The 23,246-nt window shown below is 43.2% G+C and overlaps 1 protein-coding gene and 1 pseudogene across 1 annotated transcript; both read left to right on the forward strand.

The window, feature by feature from the left end:
- Window positions 1–3,202: 3,202 nt before the first annotated feature.
- Window positions 3,203–7,723, forward strand: LOC130208982 (Krueppel-like factor 15; annotated as a pseudogene).
- A 688-nt stretch (window positions 7,724–8,411) lies between these two features.
- LOC130208981 (Krueppel-like factor 15) lies at window positions 8,412–21,485 on the forward strand. Its single transcript, XM_056438457.1, has 2 exons — window positions 8,412–9,836; window positions 18,842–21,485. Exons 1-2 carry the CDS (start codon window positions 8,599–8,601, stop codon window positions 19,008–19,010), a joined length of 1,407 nt encoding a protein of 468 aa, XP_056294432.1. The 5' UTR covers window positions 8,412–8,598; the 3' UTR covers window positions 19,011–21,485.
- The last annotated feature ends 1,761 nt before the right edge of the window (window positions 21,486–23,246 follow it).

Raw genomic sequence — 23,246 nt, forward strand, 5'->3', positions numbered from 1 at the left:
TGAAGAGCAACTTCATTTGTTTCTTTGGAATGACTTCCTGTCCAGATCGCCTGCTTCGCCCACATTGTTCCTGAGAGTTCCTCTTTGCAAGGAAGTGTTGCCTGGTGCTGTGGGGCCAGTTACTGATGGTCTCCGAGTGCCGTTGACCCCTAGTGACCCACATTTACCTCTGAAACGCCTCCGATAGGCCGGCCGGCGGCTTAGCAAGTAAGCTGATGTTGTGTTGTAATCATGCTGGCACAGTAGCAGCAGGGTGGGATCAGGGATTTACACCAGAGTTCATTTGTGACTCCTGAAACAGCAGTTGACAAAACTCTAGGGCGTTTGATGATGTTGCATGAGTTTTTGCCAGATGTCACGGAATTCTGTTTTAAAGTATTAAAATATATTGTTATAACTTATGGCGAAAAAAAGAAGGACATTTAAACATCTACAACCCGACAACTGGGCAAACCCCGCCTGCTGGAGGTGAAGTATAGTCTTTTAAAAGTCTCACTCAGCGATGTAGAACCGTAATAAACACAGCTTTGAAAGACAGTGGCTTGATTAATAGAACAGAACCGGTGTTTTGGCATTATAGCGCAGGCTGTATATATATCATATATACTTACACCTATAAAATATGATTCGCTGCACTTCTTATGACCAACGTGGACGTGCAGAGCCACCACGAGGAGAGTAAGGTGAAGTGATATAAAGGCTCCACTTAGGGAGGAGGTCAGAAGGGATGGGTTGACAAACACAGGACTTTAACCCAGGAGACCACCATTTGTGTCTCGTGTAAAATCTTTGAAAAGAAGACTTATTTTACTGTACTTTTGTCACTTTTTTTACATAACCTAAATCACAATCTTTTCCAAAACTGAACCAAGTACAACAGGTTCTGCACTGCAGGGGCATGCGAAGGTGCACAAATCACTCTTCTTGCCGGGAATTGCATAAGAGAACGCACAAAAAATGAGAAATAACTAAGATATCGTAGGAAGCGTTGTATGAGAGTGTATGTGGAAGTTGACTGAGAGAAAGACTGCAAGCCAATCTTCTTGTTTTAAGTTTGTTTTAAGCTTTGACTACTTGAGCTGTTTGTGGTTTTACGGTCTGGGAAAGAAACTAAAGATAAACTTCTGATCTCTCAGAGCAAGTTAGTCAAAGCCCATGTTGGCAAACGGCAACAGCAGACGTGAAACTGGAGATGTCAGCGGCATAGCTTGGTTTAGACTGTCCAGCGAGCATGGCTCGTCACGGGCAACACAATCCACTTACTAACACCTCTGAAGCAGCTACTGGAATATCATGTTGGATCTCGTTTTTCAAGTTCCCGACCGTTGGACTGTATATTGATTGGTGGCGGGCCGTGCATTTTCTACCTGGGCCTTCCGTGCCGTCTTACGACAGCTGAACAACCTAATAACTCATCATGATGCCACAGCTGTAAGTTATTATTTGTTTTGTGTAAACACCTCATATTCACATAACACTGCAACACTTGTGAAATAAAATGATACATGAAGCGCAACACACACACACACACACACTATAAATACACTTAGGCGCATGAGGGGATGCTGTGGTCATTAATAGACAATGCATGTAGTCCACATCAACGTAGTTAACACAATGACAAGAACAAATTCACAATAACCACATTTATTCATAATAATAATAATAATAATAATAATAATGTATTATTATTATCTTTATTTAAAAGGGACCATGTACAGTTAAAACATAAATGTGCACTGTACAGGTGTAGCTGTAGCTTCAGCTTCAGCAGCTGCCCTGACAGACCTTACAAACACAAACATGAAAAAACAACACAATAACAAACAGTACAGAATAAAAACACACAATGCAAAGTGCAAAGTACAGCATTTTAAATGTAAGAAGAACATACTATTTAAACACTGATTACAAAACCATTAAAGTAAAATAATACACTGTTTAAAAAGTAGTAAAACCATTTAAAACAATAACAACGAGTTCAATGACGAGGGGTAATGAGTAAAGCACTGACCAGCTTTCAACTGATTACAATAACACAAACCAACACAACTACGGCACTAAAGCACGGCACACTCAAGAGCATGAGCCATTCCAACAGTATTCACATCAGAAGGAACGATATCAACTATATAATAAAAACAACACCATGAACACAACGCTACTGCAGTTCATTCACCAAATGCTGTTCACTGAAAGACAAAGTCTTCTTCTCTCTTTTGGAACAAACACGAGAATTGTTGGGTTGTTAACAGTTCATCGTTCCGATAACAGATTCTTGTTTGTTTTTTTTGTTTTAGGATGAATGTCAAGCTTGGTTGACGCACGCTCTCCGATGATGTCATCCAGTAATATCGTTCATAGCTGCTGGACTGAAATTAAGGGGAATTCAAAGTGCAAAAATACGACTCACTTGCAGGTTTCAGGCAAGTTAGGGTCATTATGTCATCGTGACATCATTATAATTTTAATTATCGCTAGAAAAGGTCCATATTTAGAAAAAGCATATTGTATTAGCTTCAATGCATGAAAATATCAAGAAGTATTATTTAGAGAGTTGGCTCCTCCTAAAGGTTGGCTTTATTGGTAACAAAGATGCTCTATAACTGTGATGTTTGGCCCTTCCTTCTTAGATGTCCATTGGATTTAGGACTCCTTCCTGTAACACTCGATGGAGAAAGTATGGTGCACGGTTTTATTTTTGTTTTCAGTGTCAGATACAAATCAGAACTTTATATTTTTCAAGATGTTCAGCACGTGCTGTCTAACCACATTTTTTATTATGTTGGAAATATACTTATATGTCTTTGATTTGAACCTGTGCAAATAAATACAACTTAAACATAACTGACCCTGGACAAAATCCCATAAACAACTAAAATCAGTCGGATCATTGAAAGCAATACATCTTATTTTAAACATAAAGCAATCTGTTATACACTGTTTTTGTCTTGTAAAATCTACTTAAAAACAACAACAAAAACAACTGTGGATTTGCATGAAAGCATGTATCCCTGTGTCCATCTGACCAACTTAACGCACGTCCCCACGTGATCGTTGTTTGTCGTGGAGGCGCGCCTTCGGTCGCGGGGGGGGGGGGGCGTCCCACATGTTGTTCCACCGAGCAGAACCTCTGAGTGACGGGCCACAGGGCCCGCCTCCATCCCACCACAACCGACCAATGGGGCTGCAGAGCGGAGACGAGCCTTCAGCAGCAGCCTCTTATTTCTCACTACAGTAGACTAACCCCAGAACGCACTCTGGCAGTCATGTGACGGTCATATAGTAGAACTCAGTCAGCGCTCAGTCCAGTCGCAACGCCGCTGCATGGCGAGTCTCAAGGGCAACACACTGCCGCGTCGGATACAACGGATACACACATATTACTCCCCGCGCTCCTTTTGCTTTTGGATTATATTGCTTTTGATTGAACGAGGTATGAGTGTTTTTAAAAAAATGTATTATTTGTTATGAAACAGTGTGTGCAGCGTGCGCGTGTATCCGCTCGGTGCCATATGCTGCAGCGGGCTGGACGAAAACATGTTTACGTTGAGCCGCGGAGACGCGCGCCTACTCATGCGTTATGCACGGCGCGAGAGGACGGGTCAGAAAACAGGGTCAAATGTCGATGCACTTATTATTGCGGCAGTTTAATTAACAGCAGAACGCACTTTAAATTCGTAAAAAATAAAAAATAGTTTTGTTTTTCCTGCTCGCCGATGCGCGTGTGGTTTTCTCTTAAGTTCTGCGACCCATGCCGCCTGTCTGTCCGGTGTTAATGGTTAAGATTACAATTTTTGATATTCTTAAAATATATATATATTGTTCAGTTGTAGTTACAGTCGCGAGGCCCCGGCTGTAGAAAGCAGTTGTTTTCCTCTCGAGGAACACATGTGAAATGAATCCAAATGTGCCCCGCAGGAGGCGACAATAACGCGCCGAGGGTGCACGTTGTAATGATGAATCTAATGACTGACTATATATATATAAACAAAAACATCTCCCGGTCTTCAGAGGCAGCGCAGTGACTGATTTGCCGCCCTTTAATTGACCCGTAAACAAGCAGAGCAGGTGATTTACGCGCACTGCTCCCAGCTGCCCCGTGCGGTGTTTTCTGATAATAATAAAGACAGTTTTTGTTTTTTTCTCCCCCTCTGGTCGAGTTTACTCTCGGTCACTCAGACCATGCGAGGGGCCCCTGCATAGGGTGGGAGCATAGAGGTGGGAGGGGGCTGAGAATGACCGACATATTATTACAAATACACAATGTACTCTTACTGTTCTTAAACCCACGTGGAAAAGCCACTGTAGCCTACTGATCTTTATAGCCTCATACTTAAATGGGCCAATATAAAATACGATGTGGTTATTGAACAATAACATTGTTATTATATATGTCATTCATAAATACGTGTAGTAGGCCAACAGCAGATGACAAAACGTGACCGTATCATTTCTGTTATGTCATAAAGGTATTTTTCCACTTTGCTGATAGTGTGGCTGCTCTTAAATCAATAGTTACATTTTAGGATTTTCATACACAGACTGTAACTAGCATGTCATATGGACTGACAGATGTATCAAAGGACACATTTTTCAGTACATATTTCCTCACCTCATGCTCTCAGTTTAAAGTCAGGCACTGTGCTTTTTTAAATGTGAGCACTATATGCACCCATGGGATTAAGTCTTGAATCTCTTCTCTCTGTCTCTGTTTGTTTCTCTTTAGACACACTGTTTCCCGGCTGGAGACCTTGGATTGTAAGAGTGTTTCTGTGACACCTTTTATTTCCCCTGAGAGAGAAACACCAGGTGTGACCTGGGTTTGTATGGCCTAACTTTCCCAGCAGCAGAAGGAATTACAAATCACCCGAACCACAGATTCCAACAAGAGACGGCCGCTTGGAAGGGCCCAGGAATGGTGGACAACTTCCCAGTTAGCGAGGGGACTTTTCTTCCTTACAGTGGCTCCTCGCTGGCCTACCGGCTGTCTGACATGGTGACGCACCTGAGCTCATACCAGGTGATGCCTTCGCCATTTTCGGAGGACGACCGGAGCGAGTCGTCCAGCCCTCGTTCCTGTTCCAGCCCCGACTCCCAGGTGCTCAGCTCCAGCTATGGCAGCAACTCTAGTGCTGAGAGCCAGGACAGCATCCTGGATCACCTGCTGTCCCAAGCCTCTTTAGGGGGTGCCAACAGTGTGCTCGCAGGGTCTGTTGCACCTCTACCATTATCCACTTTCTTCTGGGACTCACGGAGAGACGAGCCCCCCAAACGCCAGCCTGTGAAGGAGGAACATTTTGACTTCCTATCCTGGGCCAATGTGGACACAGAGGAACAACTTGGAGGGTGTTTCCAGCCCACACTGGAAGAGATCAAGAATTCCTGGAGGAGAATATGGAGGTGGTAACGATGAAGCAGGAAATCCGAGAGGGTTGTTCAGGATTGGGAGTGGGAATGGAGGAGGCTCTTGGTCTAGAAGTTGGCTTGGAGTGGTGCAGGAAGCCTCCCTGAGCCTAAGCCGGAGGCCAAGTATTCAGACCAAACTGTCCCCACCGCCAGCACTACTGGCCTGGCCACTGCGGCCTCAGTGAGACCACAACTAAAGCAGTTAACCCCACATATGAATCCAGCACAGGGGACAGGAATGCTTCAGTCAACACATCGTCATCATCAGATGGTGGCAAAACAGTAGCGGGATGCCGGTTGTCCTTCAGATTCAGCCCCTTCAGATCAAGCAGGAGCCCACGGTAGCGCCGATTACCCCAGTGGTCCAGCCCCCGCCGCCTGCCCCAGCCGCCGACATCAAAATTGCACAGCTACTGGTCAACATCCAAGGTCAGACCTTTGCCCTGGTGCCCCACATCGTGCCCTGCACCAGCCTTAACGTCTCATCCAAGTTTGTACGCATTGCTCCCGTCCCCATTGCGGCCAAGCCGCTCGGGGACGGCTCAGCCGGCCAGGGCTCAGGCATACTCGTTGGAGGTCAAAAGTTCCAGAAGAACCCGGTGGCGGATCTTATCAAAATGCACAAATGCACTTTCCCTGGCTGCACCAAGATGTACACCAAGAGCAGCCATCTAAAGGCCCACCTGAGGAGGCACACGGGGGAAAAGCCTTTCGCCTGCAACTGGCAAGGCTGTGGATGGAGGTGGGTACGAGTGTTGACTGAATGAATGTATTTGTTGTTACGTTTGAATATAAAAGCCTCTGGGTGACGACGTCAAACATTCACCTCACAGATGGGATGGTCTCTTCCCCTTGAAAAATGGCCATACTTGAACCTTGCTGCTTTCTATGTTTATGTTATCTTACAAGATTCGACTCATATTTATGACTGGTTTTATAAAACCTGTTTAAAAGGTTTGTTTATTCAGAGGAGCGGGCAACAACAGCATGCGCCTTGATATCCAAATCCCGCCCCCCCCCACCCTACCAAAGCTTCAAGCTACTAAAAATGAGAGAACAAGATGAATGTCATTATTTGGAATAGGGTTGATTATCAAGCCACATGCTGCAGCCTTGATACAGGACGCTCTCAGTGATTCAAGGATCTGTAATAGACAAGCAGAGCAAGGTTTTTTTTCTTCTTTTCTCCGAGCCCTGGAGCTGAATAGATCCTAATTGCTGTCATGCAGCCTACCAAGTGTTAATTGGAATGATGAGATGCGGCGGTTGCACAATCACACTTCTTGTCAGGCAGTGAGAGATCTGTGCGAAAATAGCCTGGTGTCTTTTCTTTGACGAGGCAAACTAAATCTGGGACGGAGCATGTGGGCTGCAGTCACATGGGCACAACATGGCCACCTCCTGTTGAGGCTCGACAGCTGTGCGGTTGCTGGGGCAGTGCGAGTATGTGTGTGTGGGTGTTTGTGTATTTGTGTATGCTCAGTTTGAAGCAGCCAGATCTAATTTGGAACCTGCTGTGTGTAATGGAGAAAGGCGAAGAACGAACTTATATATCTCCATCAGTAAGGCAATTTCTTTGCTCATTAAATTAAGGGCCTATTTATATCATCAGTCTCAAAGTGTGTGTGTGTGTGTGTGTGTGTGTGACGGAGTGTGACTTGAGCCCAGAGTTGCCAGAGTTGGCTTATTTCCTGAGGACATCAGGTCATCCAGTGAGACTCCCCTCCGCTGGTGCCGCTGTTACAAAGACAACCGTTTCACTTTTGTTTTCTTCAGAGTCTTGTTGCAACTACCACCTATGGGTGGGTAGGTGTGGTGGTTGGGTCTAAAACACCGGGCTGTCACCAAAGAGACGTAGACGTGGAGTTAACGCTCCCATTACATGTTTCCGTGAAGTTGTTCAGTTAAGGTATGTCCGCGCCGTTGTTCAAAACTTTGTTATATTTTTACGTTGCGATGTTACATTCGGATCTTAACACAACCGATGATATTTATTCAAACATTATCCAAGTAGTTTTGTTGCCTAACTAATCACCTAACAGCATTAACCACATGTCATTGCTGCATTCTTTCAAAGTAAAACATCTGCGTCGAAGTTTTCCTTTTTGAATCATCAGCAAAACAGATAGAAAATTGTGTTAGAAATCGTACAGTTTAAAACTTTTCTCGGCTCATGGTTGTTTGCTATTAACCAATGCACAGAACAGTAAAGGAAACTGAATAGGGAGTTGCCTGTAGGGATGATACTTCCAGAATCAGCAGCTTATTATTTAATTAATTTTCCTTGATTGCAGAGGCGTGTTGAGTTAGCCTGTATATAAACCATTACTTCATGAATAAGGAGAAATATGAAACCGCTCCCAGCTGCCCCGTGCGGTGTTTTCTGATAATAATAAAGACAGTTTTTGTTTTTTTCTCCCCCTCTGGTCGAGTTTACTCTCGGTCACTCAGACCATGCGAGGGGCCCCTGCATAGGGTGGGAGCATAGAGGTGGGAGGGGGCTGAGAATGACCGACATATTATTACAAATACACAATGTACTCTTACTGTTCTTAAACCCACGTGGAAAAGCCACTGTAGCCTACTGATCTTTATAGCCTCATACTTAAATGGGCCAATATAAAATACGATGTGGTTATTGAACAATAACATTGTTATTATATATGTCATTCATAAATACGTGTAGTAGGCCAACAGCAGATGACAAAACGTGACCGTATCATTTCTGTTATGTCATAAAGGTATTTTTCCACTTTGCTGATAGTGTGGCTGCTCTTAAATCAATAGTTACATTTTAGGATTTTCATACACAGACTGTAACTAGCATGTCATATGGACTGACAGATGTATCAAAGGACACATTTTTCAGTACATATTTCCTCACCTCATGCTCTCAGTTTAAAGTCAGGCACTGTGCTTTTTTAAATTTGAGCACTATATGCACCCATGGGATTAAGTCTTGAATCTCTTCTCTCTGTCTCTGTTTGTTTCTCTTTAGACACACTGTTTCCCGGCTGGAGACCTTGGATTGTAAGAGTGTTTCTGTGACACCTTTTATTTCCCCCCTGAGAGAGAAACACCAGGTGTGACCTGGGTTTGTATGGCCTAACTTTCCCAGCAGCAGAAGGAATTACAAATCACCCGAACCACAGATTCCAACAAGAGACGGCCGCTTGGAAGGGCCCAGGAATGGTGGACAACTTCCCAGTTAGCGAGGGGACTTTTCTTCCTTACAGTGGCTCCTCGCTGGCCTACCGGCTGTCTGACATGGTGACGCACCTGAGCTCATACCAGGTGATGCCTTCGCCATTTTCGGAGGACGACCGGAGCGAGTCGTCCAGCCCTCGTTCCTGTTCCAGCCCCGACTCCCAGGTGCTCAGCTCCAGCTATGGCAGCAACTCTAGTGCTGAGAGCCAGGACAGCATCCTGGATCACCTGCTGTCCCAAGCCTCTTTAGGGGGTGCCAACAGTGTGCTCGCAGGGTCTGTTGCACCTCTACCATTATCCACTTTCTTCTGGGACTCACGGAGAGACGAGCCCCCCAAACGCCAGCCTGTGAAGGAGGAACATTTTGACTTCCTATCCTGGGCCAATGTGGACACAGAGGAACAACTTGAAGGGTGTTTCCAGCCCACACTGGAAGAGATCGAAGAATTCCTGGAGGAGAATATGGAGGTGGTAACGATGAAGCAGGAAATCCGAGAGGGTTGTTCAGGATTGGGAGTGGGAATGGAGGAGGCTCTTGGTCTAGAAGTTGGCTTGGAGTGGTGCAGGGAAGCCTCCCCTGAGCCTAAGCCGGAGGCCAAGTATTCAGACCAAACTGTCCCCACCGCCAGCACTACTGGCCTGGCCACTGCGGCCTCCAGTGAGACCACAACTAAAGCAGTTAACCCCACATATGAATCCAGCACAGGGGACAGGAATGCTTCAGTCAACACATCGTCATCATCAGATGGTGGCAAAAACGGTAGCGGGATGCCGGTTGTCCTTCAGATTCAGCCCCTTCAGATCAAGCAGGAGCCCACGGTAGCGCCGATTACCCCAGTGGTCCAGCCCCCGCCGCCTGCCCCAGCCGCCGACATCAAAATTGCACAGCTACTGGTCAACATCCAAGGTCAGACCTTTGCCCTGGTGCCCCACATCGTGCCCTGCACCAGCCTTAACGTCTCATCCAAGTTTGTACGCATTGCTCCCGTCCCCATTGCGGCCAAGCCGCTCGGGGACGGCTCAGCCGGCCAGGGCTCAGGCATACTCGTTGGAGGTCAAAAGTTCCAGAAGAACCCGGTGGCGGATCTTATCAAAATGCACAAATGCACTTTCCCTGGCTGCACCAAGATGTACACCAAGAGCAGCCATCTAAAGGCCCACCTGAGGAGGCACACGGGGGAAAAGCCTTTCGCCTGCAACTGGCAAGGCTGTGGATGGAGGTGGGTACGAGTGTTGACTGAATGAATGTATTTGTTGTTACGTTTGAATATAAAAGCCTCTGGGTGACGACGTCAAACATTCACCTCACAGATGGGATGGTCTCTTCCCCTTGAAAAATGGCCATACTTGAACCTTGCTGCTTTCTATGTTTATGTTATCTTACAAGATTCGACTCATATTTATGACTGGTTTTATAAAACCTGTTTAAAAGGTTTGTTTATTCAGAGGAGCGGGCAACAACAGCATGCGCCTTGATATCCAAATCCGCCCCCACCGTTGTTTGCTATTAACCAATGCACAGAACAGTAAAGGAAACTGAATAGGGAGTTGCCTGTAGGGATGATACTTCCAGAATCAGCAGCTTATTATTTAATTAATTTTCCTTGATTGCAGAGGCGTGTTGAGTTAGCCTGTATATAAACCATTACTTCATGAATAAGGAGAAATATGAAACCTGGCACAGACCACACTCACACACAAACACTCAGAACTAAGACCACTCAGTGACATGTACTGACATGGCGTGTGTGTTTTTCATGTGGTCTATCCATATGGAATGCTTACATTTACCTGCATGAACACACTAGTCAAAACCAACCAAAGCCAGATTGCTGTTGTGTCATTTGGCTTCTAGCTGTCACAGCTTGCAGAGATTAGTCTTGGAGGAGCCTTCTCTTTTATACATCCACTCTTTGATAGCTCCCCGGTTTGCATGCATGTCCTGAGTGATCAATAATATCCCTTTAAAGGCTTTGTGTTGGTCCATTTGACTGTAGCACCAACCTGGCAACCCGCTACCACTCATGTACTGTACTTGTAATGCTGTGCGCGTCCAAATGAGGGGAGCCGCAGATTTCTGTGCGGTAGTAATCCAGGCTGTGTGTTCCAACTAACAAAGGGCTCTTGTCCGTCCACACAAGGCAGGATGTAGTTTGGTGAAGTGTGTGTGTGGGAACCTGTGTGTGTGTGTGTGCGGGCATGCATGTGCGTGTGCATGTGTCTAATCCACTGTATGTGATGGGGTAAATGAGGGGGAATGGGGAACCAAAGGAGAAAAAAAGTAGTGAAATTAGCAAGCAAATAGAAAAGGAACTGAAAGTAACTGAGATTTGTTTGTTTTTTAAGACAAAAGAAGAAGGCGCTGCTCGTAGTGGCATATGTGTGTGTGTGTGTGTGTGGGGGGGGGGGGGGGGCTGAGAGAGGCTGATAGAAGGGGGAAAAAGGCATGTTTCAGTTTTGCACACAATCACTTGAAGGGAGCAGCAGTGAGGAAGTGGAGCGGACAAAGACAAAGTGTTGAATAGTTACCATGACTGTGGGCTAGGAACGTCCAGGCTGCCGCGCTGCATGAAAGGGCAGAGAGGGATCGGTCAAGGTTCCCTCACATGGACTGGGAGGGACGGGGAGGGAACGGCTGGATGGAAAGATCCAGTGAGCACGGTACTGTACATTCAAAATGTACACTGTCCAGGGAGACCAATTTCACCCAAATGTCAAATTTCACTTTTTTAAAATTTATTTAGTATTGTGAAAGTATAGACACCACAACCATCCTCATGTCTCATGTGCTACCCTGTTATATGCAGAGGTATTTGGTGCAACAATTGTGCAATACAAACTACTATAATTAAGGCCTAAGTCATAGATTTTAAAAAACGGGGGAAACAAATAACAACCAGTGTAACTGGTGCTCGTGAGGCCCCTGTGGGCCGTGGGCCCTGAGCTCAGGTGGTTATCCGCCCTTGAGCATAACAGATAGAAAAGATGGGAAGTAGAGTCACATGACGTGGACTCGAGTCAAAAAAGACTTGCAGCTGGACTTCACTTGGACTTAAGAACAATTACTTGATATCTTCCCCCAAGCCCAACATATTTAAAAAGTATGTTATTTAAAAAGTGTGCTACGGATCAACTTATTTCCTGAATCAATTAAAACACTATTCATTCCCAGCAAGTCGACACTTACTTCCCGTGAGGTTCTTTTAATGATTTAAGTTCAGTAAATAAATACACTTTTGAAATTGATTTTGAGATGTTATTACTATGTCGTAACTTTTAGACTTTTTACTCATACTTTAGTACTGAGGAGCTGGCATGATCCCAGCTCTGCAGGCAGATACAGTCAGATCTCTTTTGACGGAATCATTTAATGATCAGCAACTTATTCACTCTTCTTTCATTTAGTGATTTTACATCGAGAGTTTGTAGTTTTTTCAAAACATATTTTTTTTTAGGTTTGTTGAAGTTCTCGTTACATTCTCACAACAAATTAATAAAAAAAATGCTCTATAATAAGAAAAAAGGAGAACATAAATCTGCTATCTGTGACCATCACACTAATCATTTCATTCAGGCCCCTTCACTCATGGTGAGTGCACCGGAATATTCCACAAGCCGCTATACCTTGTCAGCTATGACTACTAACGATAGCCGTATTCATTGCTTACATTCATTATTCTATATGAAGGTTCATGAGTATAATTTGGGGGAGTGACTTGGCTGGGAGGCCTAAAGCGAGTTTTTAAGCACACAGACTTGTGAAGCTTGTGTTAGTATCAAAGTCGTTGCACCCAAAGAAAGATGCTCTGATCTTTACGTTTTATATAACGGCCGACAATGTTTAAGCATATCAGCGTTATCATTGAGCAATTCTATATTCATTTAGACGCTATAACCGTCCAGCACAACGGTTGCTGGGGTTCCTGTGTTTGCTTCCTAGAGAGCATGGTGTCGGGGAGCCCAGGCAGCGTTTCTCAACTCTTTCAGGCTGACTGTTGAAGGATTGAAGCAGGGACTCCCTGGGGAGTAATATGCCCACACACCCAGAGCGGAGCTTAATGGATGCAGTGCTCCCCTCTCTTTCAAGGGCAGAAGAAGACGTCTGCACAGGATGGACTGCTTTTCCTTGCCTGCCTCTACAGATCCAATCCAACATTGAGTTGTATTCTAATCCCTCTGCAGTTTAGCCATCCTGGAGGTTTAAAAAAAAAAAATATCTGTTCTTGAACCGTTTCACTAAACGCAGCTCTAGCTGACATGAAATGAAATGCAATTCCATGAAAGAAAGAAAGCTGCTTCAAAGTGGGACTGGAAGCAGATAGAATCATCATGAATGTGTTATGCTTCTCTGATACGTTGTTGTTTCGCTTAGCAACAGATCAAAACCAGATGTTGAAACTAGACTGCCACAGGAGTGGATTTTCACCGGGCCTGTCCCAGTCACGTGATGAAGAGTGACATATGTGATCGTACAATAATGTCAGCCTAATGTCAGACTACAGAATTGGCAGTGATTTGGCATTTCTGTTTACACATTGAGACCATCTATACAAACAACTTACAAACAGATTTGCATGCACACCGTTCACTGGCAGACATGAATTATATGAAACATCCGTTTGAAGCCGTGAGCCTCTTTTGTGTGAAATGTCATCCCACATGCGGGGATGATGCTGGAATTAAATATATTGTGCGCATACATACAATATATATATATATATATATACTATATATATATATATACATACCGTGTGCATGCATACATACATTTATACTATATATATATTCATGAAATTTCCCCACTGTGGGACTAATACCTATGGGTGGGTAGGTGTGTGGTTGGGTCTAAAACACCGGGCTGTCACCAAAGAGACGTAGACGTGGAGTTAACGCTCCCATTACATGTTTCCGTGAAGTTGTTCAGTTAAGGTATGTCCGCGCCGTTGTTCAAAACTTTGTTATATTTTTACGTTGCGATGTTACATTCGGATCTTAACACAACCGATGATATTTATTCAAACATTATCCAAGTAGTTTTGTTGCCTAACTAATCACCTAACAGCATTAACCACATGTCATTGCTGCATTCTTTCAAAGTAAAACATCTGCGTCGAAGTTTTCCTTTTTGAATCATCAGCAAAACAGATAGAAAATTGTGTTAGAAATCGTACAGTTTAAAACTTTTCTCGGCTCATGGTTGTTTGCTATTAACCAATGCACAGAACAGTAAAGGAAACTGAATAGGGAGTTGCCTGTAGGGATGATACTTCCAGAATCAGCAGCTTATTATTTAATTAATTTTCCTTGATTGCAGAGGCGTGTTGAGTTAGCCTGTATATAAACCATTACTTCATGAATAAGGAGAAATATGAAACCTGGCACAGACCACACTCACACACAAACACTCAGAACTAAGACCACTCAGTGACATGTACTGACATGGCGTGTGTGTTTTTCATGTGGTCTATCCATATGGAATGCTTACATTTACCTGCATGAACACACTAGTCAAAACCAACCAAAGCCAGATTGCTGTTGTGTCATTTGGCTTCTAGCTGTCACAGCTTGCAGAGATTAGTCTTGGAGGAGCCTTCTCTTTTATACATCCACTCTTTGATAGCTCCCCGGTTTGCATGCATGTCCTGAGTGATCAATAATATCCCTTTAAAGGCTTTGTGTTGGTCCATTTGACTGTAGCACCAACCTGGCAACCCGCTACCACTCATGTACTGTACTTGTAATGCTGTGCGCGTCCAAATGAGGGGAGCCGCAGATTTCTGTGCGGTAGTAATCCAGGCTGTGTGTTCCAACTAACAAAGGGCTCTTGTCCGTCCACACAAGGCAGGATGTAGTTTGGTGAAGTGTGTGTGTGGGAACCTGTGTGTGTGTGTGTGCGGGCATGCATGTGCGTGTGCATGTGTCTAATCCACTGTATGTGATGGGGTAAATGAGGGGGAATGGGGAACCAAAGGAGAAAAAAAGTAGTGAAATTAGCAAGCAAATAGAAAAGGAACTGAAAGTAACTGAGATTTGTTTGTTTATTAAGACAAAAGAAGAAGGCGCTGCTCGTAGTGGCATATGTGTGTGTGTGTGTGTGTGGGGGGGGGGGGGGGGGGCTGAGAGAGGCTGATAGAAGGGGGGGGAAAAAGGCATGTTTCAGTTTTGCACACAATCACTTGAAGGGAGCAGCAGTGAGGAAGTGGAGCGGACAAAGACAAAGTGTTGAATAGTTACCATGACTGTGGGCTAGGAACGTCCAGGCTGCCGCGCTGCATGAAAGGGCAGAGAGGGATCGGTCAAGGTTCCCTCACATGGACTGGGAGGGACGGGGAGGGAACGGCTGGATGGAAAGATCCAGTGAGCACGGTACTGTACATTCAAAATGTACACTGTCCAGGGAGACCAATTTCACCCAAATGTCAAATTTCACTTTTTAAAATTTATTTAGTATTGTGAAAGTATAGACACCACAACCATCCTCATGTCTCATGTGCTACCCTGTTATATGCAGAGGTATTTGGTGCAACAATTGTGCAATACAAACTACTATAATTAAGGCCTAAGTCATAGATTTTAAAAACGGGGAAACAAATAACAACCAGTGTAACTGGTGCTCGTGAGGCCCCTGTGGGCTGTGGGCCCTGAGCTCAGGTGGTTATCCGCCTTGAGCATAACAGATAGAAAAGATGGGAAGTAGAGTCACATGACGTGGACTCGAGTCAAAAAGACTTGCAGCTGGACTTCACTTGGACTTAAGAACAATTACTTGATATCTTCCCCCAAGCCCAACATATTTAAAAGTATGTTATTTAAAAAGTGTGCTACGGATCAACTTATTTCCTGAATCAATTAAAACACTATTCATTCCCAGCAAGTCGACACTTACTTCCCGTGAGGTTCTTTTAATGATTTAAGTTCAGTAAATAAATACACTTTTGAAATTGATTTTGAGATGTTATTACTATGTCGTAACTTTTAGACTTTTTACTCATACTTTAGTACTGAGGAGCTGGCATGATCCCAGCTCTGCAGGCAGATACAGTCAGATCTCTTTTGACGGAATCATTTAATGATCAGCAACTTATTCACTCTTCTTTCATTTAGTGATTTTACATCGAGAGTTTGTAGTTTTTCAAAACATATTTTTTTTTAGGTTTGTTGAAGTTCTCGTTACATTCTCACAACAAATTAATAAAAAATGCTCTATAATAAGAAAAAAGGAGAACATAAATCTGCTATCTGTGACCATCACACTAATCATTTCATTCAGGCCCCTTCACTCATGGTGAGTGCACCGGAATATTCCACAAGCCGCTATACCTTGTCAGCTATGACTACTAACGATAGCCGTATTCATTGCTTACATTCATTATTCTATATGAAGGTTCATGAGTATAATTTGGGGAGTGACTTGGCTGGGAGGCCTAAAGCGAGTTTTTAAGCACACAGACTTGTGAAGCTTGTGTTAGTATCAAAGTCGTTGCACCCAAAGAAAGATGCTCTGATCTTTACGTTTTATATAACGGCCGACAATGTTTAAGCATATCAGCGTTATCATTGAGCAATTCTATATTCATTTAGACGCTATAACCGTCCAGCACAACGGTTGCTGGGGTTCCTGTGTTTGCTTCCTAGAGAGCATGGTGTCGGGGAGCCCAGGCAGCGTTTCTCAACTCTTTCAGGCTGACTGTTGAAGGATTGAAGCAGGGACTCCTGGGAGTAATATGCCCACACACCCAGAGCGGAGCTTAATGGATGCAGTGCTCCCCTCTCTTTCAAGGGCAGAAGAAGACGTCTGCACAGGATGGACTGCTTTTCCTTGCCTGCCTCTACAGATCCAATCCAACATTGAGTTGTATTCTAATCCCTCTGCAGTTTAGCCATCCTGGAGGTTTAAAAAAAAAAAAATATCTGTTCTTGAACCGTTTCACTAAACGCAGCTCTAGCTGACATGAAATGAAATGCAATTCCATGAAAGAAAGAAAGCTGCTTCAAAGTGGGACTGGAAGCAGATAGAATCATCATGAATGTGTTATGCTTCTCTGATACGTTGTTGTTTCGCTTAGCAACAGATCAAAACCAGATGTTGAAACTAGACTGCCACAGGAGTGGATTTTCACCGGGCCTGTCCCAGTCACGTGATGAAGAGTGACATATGTGATCGTACAATAATGTCAGCCTAATGTCAGACTACAGAATTGGCAGTGATTTGGCATTTCTGTTTACACATTGAGACCATCTATACAAACAACTTACAAACAGATTTGCATGCACACCGTTCACTGGCAGACATGAATTATATGAAACATCCGTTTGAAGCCGTGAGCCTCTTTTGTGTGAAATGTCATCCCACATGCGGGGATGATGCTGGAATTAAATATATTGTGCGCATACATACATATATATATATATATATATATATACATATATATATATATATACATACCGTGTGCATGCATACATACATTTATACTATATATATATTCATGAAATTTCCCCACTGTGGGACTAATAAAGGAATATCTAATCTAATACATATATACATACACATACATACATAACGTGCACATACATACATACAGATGTATATACATACATACATATCTACATACCGTGTGCATACATACGTACATATATATATATACAGTATATATATATACATACCCTGTGCATGCATGCATGCATACATACAGACATACATACATACATACATATATACATACAATGTGATCCCATGGGAACCAACACATATATATGTGTTGGTTCCCATGGGATCACATTGGACCAGTGATCCCCTGGTTGGAAGATGTACCTCTCTAAAATAACGGACTCATTTCCCAAAGTCACTGCCTACTCTTTAGCAGCTTGTTGTCATTAGTCATGTCTTAGTGCAGAAACATTACGTTCCTTCCTGGGTTTTTGATGCATCTACATTACAACAGTTTTTTTTCTTCTTTTTTTCTTTCTAAGGAGCTGCAGTAAAGAAACAAGGTAATGCGTTGCGGCCTGATTACATATTCATCATCTTGTCAGGTTTACGCCTGACAAGATGCATCCCAGAGCAACATCTGGTGCAGAGCCTGGCAGGGAACAACCATTTTCAGAGAACTAGGTTGCTGGGAAGAAGCCCTCGTAGCCGTCTTTGCCAAGTAGCGTCTGTCTCATCTGCTGGTCCAAATGAGTTACAGGCAAATGAGTTGTAGCACCAACATGTCGAGCATTCATCCTCATGACAGATAATTGCTCTTTGGGGCTCTGGGTTGTGTCCATGTTGGGAAAAACAGAGAGTTGCTAGAGCTAAATAGAAGATAACAGCTCTAGGGCGCTGGGAAAAATCAAGGTTTATGTCTTTGATTGCATCACCTGCTAGTGGCACTTACTCAAGTTTGGCACTGTTGAATGTTCTTATAACACAAAGGGATGTTTGCTCTGAAAGTAAATGTTTTTTTTGGATCCATTGGACAGATTCTGGATGTGTTATGCAACTGGTTTTCAGTGTGAGCATCTTTTCAAACTGCTAGAGTAGGACCTTGTCTGCTCTGAGAGAGGGTCTACTCGTCAAGTTTCATTTTGCCATTTTGACAGATCAATTGAATGGTCATGAATGTTGATGAGCTACACTTAATTACATTTCAAGGGATCTTTGTCAATTCAATTGGATGTTTTGATGTCAGATTTTGATGGTATGCTGGTTTCCCTCTCGCTTGTACTACGTGATTGGCCGCTGTCAAATTAACTTACAATATAATATATCCGTTGTCAGGAGAGACGGAAAAAAAAGTCTTTGGGTTTGGGAAAGATATAAAGTCAAACGTCAACGCTGTGGTGGGCAGATTTGGAGAAACCAGCGAGAGTCAGCAACATTTTGAAAGTATCCAACCTCGACGGCCACTCCCCCATAAGCTTCCTGCAATAGCAACAGAGACCAGATTTTTTATTGATTTATTTGGTCAGAGTATTGGATTTATTGGTTGCTTTCGGGATGTAGAGTCAATTTCAACAAATACAACTTCTTCGAAAATACATTGCCTAAACTAGCTTTAGGCGAAGTCATTTTTTGCTGAAGTCAAAGTCAAGTTGCATGTCTTTATTGATTCATATTTTTGTCAAGTTAAGTCTGAGGTCATCAGATTTGTGCCTCGAGTCCACATCATGTGACACCAGTTCACCTCTGACTTTGCCCATTTGTGGAACATTAAAACATTGCTTCCTCTTCTTCTCTCAGGTTTTCCCGGTCAGACGAGCTGTCTCGCCACCGGCGCTCCCACTCAGGTGTCAAACCCTACCAGTGTCCGGTTTGTGAGAAGAGGTTCGCCCGCAGCGACCACCTGTCGAAGCACATCAAAGTACACCGTTTCCCACGCAACAGCCGGACAGTTCGCACAGCAAACTGACGCTGGGATCTCTGGGACCGCTGGGATCAATTTCATGCGGACTTAGGCCGCTGGAGCACGGTGCAAGTGGAAACACACATTTTCTTCTTTTCATTTGCGCTCTTGTCAGTTTGATGATGTGAGTGGCAGCATGCCTCGGCTTTTGTCTCAGCAGTCCGCGATTGTCCTAATTTATTGTTTTAAAAGTCAACCGACACAGTTATCCTCCAATCTGTGATCAGCGGAAGGTTGTTGTTGTTGCTGATGGTGCCTTGGTATGTCGTACTCCTTTACGTCTGTTCGGTGCTCATCGCATGCCTCGGTAGAAGATAAGATACGTTTATTTTCATCCAGTCTAAATTATGAGATATCTTTGGTCACAGTCCGCGCGACCTGGATCAAAACAACTGCCTTTTATCTTCCTGAAAGATGCCAACGTCTTGGACATTCCTCGTCTTATGCAATGTTTAGGAAGTCAGAGGAAGTTCACTGGGATTCTCATGAGCTACTACCAGTATAGTTTTTCATTGACAGTACAGTTACCCTTTGACGCACAGGGAGAGATCTGTGAAATCTCGCCGTAGTCTTCCTGGGTTCGGCGTTGTCGGGCGGAAACCTCCTATATCCATATTTATCAATTCTATTGGTCATTGGAAATATTTGACCAATGAAAAGTGTTAATACGGGCTAATGAATACATCTTTTGACTCAATCGGATCCTCAAACTGTCGGCAAAACCTCATAGCTCCACCCAGCCTCGTTCCTGAAAAGAGCAGAGCTGAAAGATGTGATCTTGTCTGAATCCGTTCCTCACAGTTTCATAATGAACTAAAAATATTGAAACAATTCTTAACAGCAGTCTGTCCGGGAGATTTAACTTTAGAGACGGCTGTGTGGAAGGATCGCCGGCGCTTGCTGGGCACATTTCATATCCACAACCGCTCCTCTGGTTGGCTTAGAAACTCCCAGGTGAACTCTATGAGCTTTAAAGCACTACAGGCCCCGACTTTGCTGCTATAACTATGCAGCGTACCGGTTTATCAAATTTAGCTCTGATGTTTTAAATCCAAATGTTTGCTGAGGGGAACAGCATAGCTAGCTAGCAATGTGACCTCAGCGGCTCAGCAGTCGTTCTAATGAGTGACAAAAAAAAACCTCAAAAAGCTAGCTGCTCCATTCGAGCTGGATTTATGGAAGAAAATGACACATGCAAGTATCCGATCCTACATAAAGACACCAACTTTAAAAGTTTAAAAGTAAAAATACCAACTTTGGCAACGCAGCGTGACAATTATTATAAAAACAGGTGCTCTTATTTATTTCCTGAAACGCAAATGGGTTTGAACATACAACGTTTCCGCTGACTTTGTAAACCTGCTGTGACACGAGGAAGAGAATGGCACAGCAACACAACACAAAATCCAGATGGGAAATCCACCTAAAGCGCACGATGATTGTTGACTCGGCCTTTTGATCTTCGTTTCGTTGTTTTATGAAGTCGTGTGTGTCTACTTGCTGGTCTTCTATTCGTATCGCTTCTCTGGCCTTACTGTAACACAGAGTTCTGACTGGAGAGCAGGACCATAAAGAAACCAGGCGTTTCAGTGATCCATATTTTAACGGGGTGTTGAAGTGACAGTCGGTGCAAAGCCACAGAGCTGAACGTCTCAGTCTGCTGTTATCATTTCGACTGTTATTTTGCTGACGACTTGACACAAAATCTGCCTCAACTCTGCTTTATTGGTTACTGAGACACCCCGACAGCCTTTGACCTCAGCCGGCCATTTTACGTTACTTTGATGTGACATCAATGGACACACAATGCGCATCATTCCTTTCATTCAATTTTTGAATTTTTAATGCTTGTGTAAACACAGGTGTTTTATCGCATCCTATGAATGTATGTAAATATGCAGGAGTGTACATTGTGGCATCCAGGAAACACGGATCGACTCTGATACCATATCTTACAACAAATCAGTGGTTGTGAAGATTTCTAGTGTAATCCCTAAATGTGTACATGACTTAACGTTTCAGTACATATGAATATATTATATATTTTTTTCTTTGTTCTATCAAAGATGCATTTACAAATAAAACTGAAAAGAAACAAACATGTCTATGTTGTCTTTAGTAAGTTGTACATTGAAATTGAGTGGGTAGATTTTTTGCAAATCGAGGTTCTGAGGGTGAATCCTACATCCATCGACATTTCATCCAAAAAGAAGTTCATCAGCCTCTATTTGCTTAAGAGGCAAAACAGTAACGCCTCGTTTAAATGACAACACAATACAACCAAGAGGAAATTCAAAGTAAAATGTCACCAGGGTCGTAGCCCCACAGTATCAGACACTAAATAACGGCCTGAGAAATATTTTGTATTGTGTATTTTTTTGTTTTTTTTGTTGGTCAGATAGAACACAAGGTAAAAAGAAATGTTGGCTTTTTAAAAACCCTCTGTGTAACTTTTGATAATAAAATACAAACTGCTCTTCAGGTCCTTGTATTCTGAGAAAGACATACCATTTTTCAATTCAATTCAGTTTATTTTGTATAGCCCATTCTCAGAAATTACAAATTCACCTCAGAGTGCTTTGCAATCTGTACATATAGACATCCCTGTACCAAAACCTCACATCGGATCAGGAAAAACTCCCAAAAAACACTTCATGGGGAAAAAGGTAAGAAACCTTCAGGAGAGCAACAGAGGAGGATCCTTCTCCAGGATGAACAGGTGCAATAGATGTCATGTGTACAGAAGGAATCATTACGGAGTTACAACACATTCAATGAGTATGACAGAGTGTATGAATAGTTGGTAGTAGGCATGGACCACGATCCATCACGTTAAAATGTATGTATTGTACAGGTCCACATTATATGAGAGGGCCTTTGGTGTTTGTTTGTCTGTGCATGGATTCTTTGGATTCTTTGTGCAATGGACCCTATGAGATGTGAAGTCAGAAGGACTCCGGAGAGAAAGCAGAGTTAATAATGTGCAATGGAGAGATGGAAATTCATCCATAAGTAGAGAGAGAAGAGGATACAGGTGCTCAGTGTATCCTAAAACGCCCCCCAGCAGCTTACAGAGGACACTTGTTTCACTCATGCAGAGCTTTAAATGCTTTGCCAGTTGATATTGCATGCAATGTGCTGATGTTTGGACGTGACATTTTATTAAATGGTTTGGAGGCTCTAAAAAAAGTCCAGAATATAATAACCAGAAGCCGACTCTGCTGCTACCCGCACCTAACAAAACTTGCAAATAAACGTCAATACTAAATAAACTATTTCAGAGAGCGACAGATGGCTAGATGCAGTGTTTACTCAGAGATCAAAAACGTTTGCAATTTAGGCATGAAATATTAAATTGCAGAACTATTAAAAGTCCTTTATTGTAGTGTCTAAATCAATTTTTTAAAAGCAAACATGTTTCGACCACTAGGTCTTCGTCAAATCTTTTAACTGTCTGGAAAATTACTCTCAATTGAATCACTTGAATGACAGAACAATTTAAAAGTCATTTAGCGAACAGTAAAAATACCTTTTTTGCCATTGTCCTTTTCCATCATGTAGTCTGTACTGACTGCAATGTAAGCGAATACACCGAAATATGCCACACTCGGAGCTAGTGACGCCGTATAAAAAGTGAGGAAGACTACTCATGGTGGGTGGAATGAGAGGCAGATGGGTCAAACAATTACAGGATGTTCAACTAGGAGACCGGTGTTCATGTCCCAAAGTGTTCATTTGAAGTGACGTTAGTGATGTGTTTTCCATACATTGTTTACGTTAGACATAGTTGCCTTCGCATTGAAAATGCGGAAGGTTATGTTTTGATCGCCGTGTATTTATTTATTTATTTGTATGCGTGTTCCTCACATAACTAAAAAAGTATTAAACCGAATCGCATGAAATTTGGTGGGATGATTGGTTATTATCCGGCGACCATTTGATTAGATTTTGGGATCGATCGGGTCAAAGGTCAAGGTCATGAAAAGGTCAAAATCTTCTTTTTTTATCCAATTGGCATGCAACTAATGCCAACATTTTCATAATTCAATGCCCAATCTTGTGATATGCGAAGGTATGCGCTCTACCGAGTGCCCGTTCTAGTTTACACACTTATTTTGGTCACAACCATGTGTGGCCCAGTCTTAACTAAGTGGTCTTGTGGCCTCAACCTAACATGACAAAAAGCTTTAAATGCGTTCACGCGTGGGGAATGTTTTTAAAATGTCGTACTATTTATGCCTT

Source organism: Pseudoliparis swirei, chromosome 18, assembly GCF_029220125.1.
Source record: "Pseudoliparis swirei isolate HS2019 ecotype Mariana Trench chromosome 18, NWPU_hadal_v1, whole genome shotgun sequence".
In the NCBI taxonomy this organism is placed as follows: domain Eukaryota; kingdom Metazoa; phylum Chordata; class Actinopteri; order Perciformes; family Liparidae; genus Pseudoliparis; species Pseudoliparis swirei.

What these genes read in the sequence shown, in the direction of transcription:
- LOC130208981 (XM_056438457.1), top strand. Translation starts at nt 8,599, where the DNA reads ATGGTGGACAACTTCCCAGTTAGCGAGGGGACTTTTCTTCCTTACAGT. An exon ending in TGGCAAGGCTGTGGATGGAG is followed by an intron (nt 9,837 to 18,841) that starts GTGGGTACGAGT and finishes TTCTTCTCTCAG; the next exon opens with GTTTTCCCGGTCAGACGAGC.